General features: G+C 37.6%; 1 protein-coding gene across 1 annotated transcript; it reads right to left on the bottom strand.

Annotated features, from left to right (window-relative positions):
* Positions 1–275: 275 nt before the first annotated feature.
* Positions 276–2,654, bottom strand: LOC120216485 (probable protein phosphatase 2C 55). The gene is made up of 4 exons (XM_039213897.1): positions 2,299–2,654; positions 1,878–2,202; positions 1,093–1,242; positions 276–685 (listed from the first exon to the last, which is right to left on the bottom strand). Exons 1-4 carry the CDS (start codon positions 2,652–2,654, stop codon positions 389–391), a joined length of 1,128 nt encoding a protein of 375 aa, XP_039069828.1. The 3' UTR covers positions 276–388.
* Between the last annotated feature and the right edge of the window lie 1,025 nt (positions 2,655–3,679).

The raw sequence follows: 3,679 nt of genomic DNA, 5'->3' as shown, positions 1-3,679 counted from the left end.
GTGCTGATTTTAACTATGAATTTGGCCACATCAACCAAGTCCCTTTGATTTTGTGTTCCTTCAGTTTTCTCCAATTTTAAAATAAAAATATTTAATCACAAATTTAACCCCAACATTTAAATGTTTTGATTTTATCAAGTTGATTATTATTATTATTAACAAATTCAATCTCCTTGTAATTTTGCAGTTTAGTAAGGTTAACCAACGATGCAGATGATCAACGTTTGTAAACTTAAAAGGACCACTGCAAAGAAAATATGAATTATTTATTTTTTTCCGTGGCCAAAATTATCTCAGCTAATTAAAGCTTTCCAAGCCTAAAACCAACATAGAAAACTACTATTTGAACTATACAAGGTCTCAATAGGTTCACCAACTTGGTGAAGACTCACACATCTGCAGAGCTGCTAATATAGGAAACAACAACGGTGATGTCGTCAAGCTTGCCGCCATTATAGCGGAACCCAGCATCCTGAGCAGCTTTGGCAAATGGTGACTGCCTGTTCTTGTCCACTGCTCGTTCACGAGCCAAAGTTGCTATATGCTTAGCTGTTGATTCGGGACTCAAGCCACCTCGTAAAGCATGAGCAACAACAGCAGTAACCTCATTGTTGTACAGATTATCAAACAGCCCATCTGTTCCAGCGACAATGACATCACCCGGCAAAACAGGAATTCTGAAAACCTGGGCATATTAATTCCAAACTGATAGTTAGGTTTTTCACCTAGAAATAGGTTTAAGTGCTACATTTCGATTACAAGGTGGGGAAAGAACATAGAAAACTATATGGCATCATAAGAGTTTCAAAGTCTCGAACACATAAAACGTGATATAAACATGTTTGTGTTGTAACAATGAGCACCGAGTCATTTGAAAAATGCAACCAGATGAGGTCCAATGGTCAAATTTCAACAATCATCGGTATGTTTTCCTTAAATACAATATTAAGGCATTAACAAAACAGGGTGCTAAAATAATCTAAGAGATTGCAAGGATTATCTACCCCTTTCAAAGATATTGCCGTCAAAAAACGAAGGAAAAACACTGATCAAGCCCTTATATTCAGGTGGAGTAACGAGTCATCAACTAACCTGGCCAGAGCTTGGTAGATCACCATTAGTACCACTATCCAACTGATAAGTAAAATTGAAACCATGTTGCTGCACTGGGGAATGGAAGACGGTTGAACCATCCCTAACCACTATGATACCACTGTCGCCCCGATTTATGGCATGTATTCCCTGTCAAGAAGAGTAAGTATATGAAACCACATGGACCTAATCTGCTTCCTAAATATCTCAGTCCTTTATAGACTTTGCAACCCTAGCTATCCCAAAATGCACTTGCAATAAAGCTCGATAAATGTTTGGGTCTAGAACAAATAAGGTCAATTCTATAGGAAGACATTGAACGAAATGATAGCAGTTGATGCCCCTATTGCTTTCCTGCTAAGTTCAGAGAAAAATCAATAATGTGGTATGTCGCAAGAATTTCAATTCTCAGAAACAGAGAAACCTCGCATCATACAACTATACCAAGACTAAACTTTAAAAGCTGAACCAAGAAAAGAAATTTAATTTCTCTTTATTTTTGGAGGTCAGCGGGGTTTTTGTAGGTGAAAGTAGACATACAAAGTGCAAAATATCAAATGGTTGACATTCACATTAAAGCAAATTTACTCTTTTCAGTGGCACCAAACTTTTGAAGCATCCACAAAATTAATAAAAGGGCAAGAAATTAGTTACTGTGATCAAACTGAGACCTTCCCTTCATCAAGACACGTCAAAGAAAATTCATCTAAAGCCCATCTGCTCTCATGCTTGTTAACGTTTTATGAAAAAATCATAAAGACAAGCATTTGAAAGTGAATACAAACATCCTCTTTAAGGGCAATGATGCATGCTGTTGAGGATCCTTGTGATTTTGTGCTTGAATGGGCCTTTTCTAATGCTCTGGCAGGGTCAATTGAACCCTTGGGTTCATCCCGAATTGCGGTAACTGAATTAGACATAAGTTCACGAGCAAATTCTCCAGCATCAACACCAACTTCTGCCCAGCCACCTACACCATCAGCTACACCTATGGCTTGTTCATCGACACAAATGAAGTGCGCATCCTCTCCTCCAATTTCTACCTTAGCAGGATGCAGGAGATAACATGACCCAGAAACAAGCGTCAAGATTTTCTCACCTAGATTAGCACTGAAATCAACACCAAAGAATCAAATTGTGGAAATTACGTACAAGTGTCACAAATGTTTAAAGCAATGAAAATAAATAGTAGATGAGAAGACATACTGTTCAGTCAAACTTTTAGTCTGCTCATCACTATAACTGCCATCAAATGACACATCATGAACAGCCCTAGCAGAGGGACATTGCAAAGATGAGGTGTGAAAACTTTTAATCCTTGGACTAAAAGGAGGATTACATTTAGAATTTCTTGAGATTGTGGCAGAAATATAGTATCCACAAGTGAAAAAGGGTCTCTCCTGCTGTCTCAAAAACATACAAGCTTTTCGGCAACTGATATGGCTCCGATCAGCAAAATAAACCCCTTTAGTTTTCAAAACGCCGAAGTCATTCCAACAGCTTCCCACTAACTCATCCACATAGACATCTCCAAAAACAGCTTTGGAACCAGACACAGCCATGTTTCTGCCCTGTCAAAGAGCTGGATTAGAACAAAACTATTATCGGATAACTACTTACTCGAATAAGAGAAAAGGACATCCTCAGACAACAATTTCTGTCTAAGTAGTGAAATAGTTGAATTGCACCAGCGCAAGCAGGTTTCTGCAATTGTCCTTCAAAAACATTACAAGGTTGGCTTAGAAAGCTACACACCACATATTTGAACTCCTTATATCAAGCTCCCTTAGTTCAATCACTCTCATAGAGAATGCTGAACCTTGAACCGGATATAAAAGGTTATACACGCTTATAACATATCAGCAATTTGAACTAGTTCTAATCCAACGAAACATATTTCTTTCAACACGAAAATAGCCTTACTTTCTAGGCTTGTAGATGGTGAATGAGATGCATTAAAACGCGCTCAAAATTTAACAACAAAAAAGAAAAGTAGGAAAAGGTTCAAATCACCTAAACTAGTTACATAGCTCAAGACTAACTCAAATTTCAAAGAAGAAGAATCTTAAAACTAGAATTTTACCTCTTCTGGACCATAACCTGCAAATTTTTACTTTTATACCCAGTAGATATACGGGAATATATGGTCCCTAATAATTAAAACAAGAGAAAATAATCTCAGTGACCAAAAATCCCATATAATATACGATTTTAACCAACTTTTTCCGGATTTGTCAAAATGACCAACAAAATCGCAATGCGATCGCTAATTCGCAACGCGATCTCCATTATCGCAAATTCGCGTTGCATTTTCGCAATGCGATAGTTGAAAATCGCGTTGCGATGGTCTACAGTATCGTTGCGATTTTCCCAATTCGCAATGCGAATAAGTAAATCGCAACGCGAATTGGGAAAATCGCAATGCGATACTGACTATCGCAATGCGATAATAAAAAATCGCAACGAGATACTTACTTTCGCAACGCGATACTGACTTTCGTAACGCGATAATACATAATCGCAATGCGATTTTCAAAGCGCCATTAGTATCCAGGCCAAGTATTTTATTTTTAAATTCCAAACATGA

This window comes from Hibiscus syriacus, unplaced genomic scaffold (assembly GCF_006381635.1).
Source record: "Hibiscus syriacus cultivar Baekdansim isolate YM2019G1 unplaced genomic scaffold, ASM638163v2 tig00110160_pilon, whole genome shotgun sequence".
In the NCBI taxonomy this organism is placed as follows: domain Eukaryota; kingdom Viridiplantae; phylum Streptophyta; class Magnoliopsida; order Malvales; family Malvaceae; genus Hibiscus; species Hibiscus syriacus.
This window is presented reverse-complemented; position numbering and strand designations above follow the sequence as displayed.

Excerpts from the sequence above, each read along its gene's own strand:
- LOC120216485 (XM_039213897.1), bottom strand. The coding sequence starts at position 2,654 with ATGGCTGTGTCTGGTTCCAAAGCTGTTTTTGGAGATGTCTATGTGGAT. Across the intron at positions 2,203-2,298 it reads ACTAAAAGTTTGACTGAACA|TGCTAATCTAGGTGAGAAAA; the intron begins GTATGTCTTCTC and ends TGTTGATTTCAG. Across the intron at positions 1,243-1,877 it reads TCATTGCCCTTAAAGAGGAT|GGAATACATGCCATAAATCG; the intron begins GTTTGTATTCAC and ends TCTTCTTGACAG.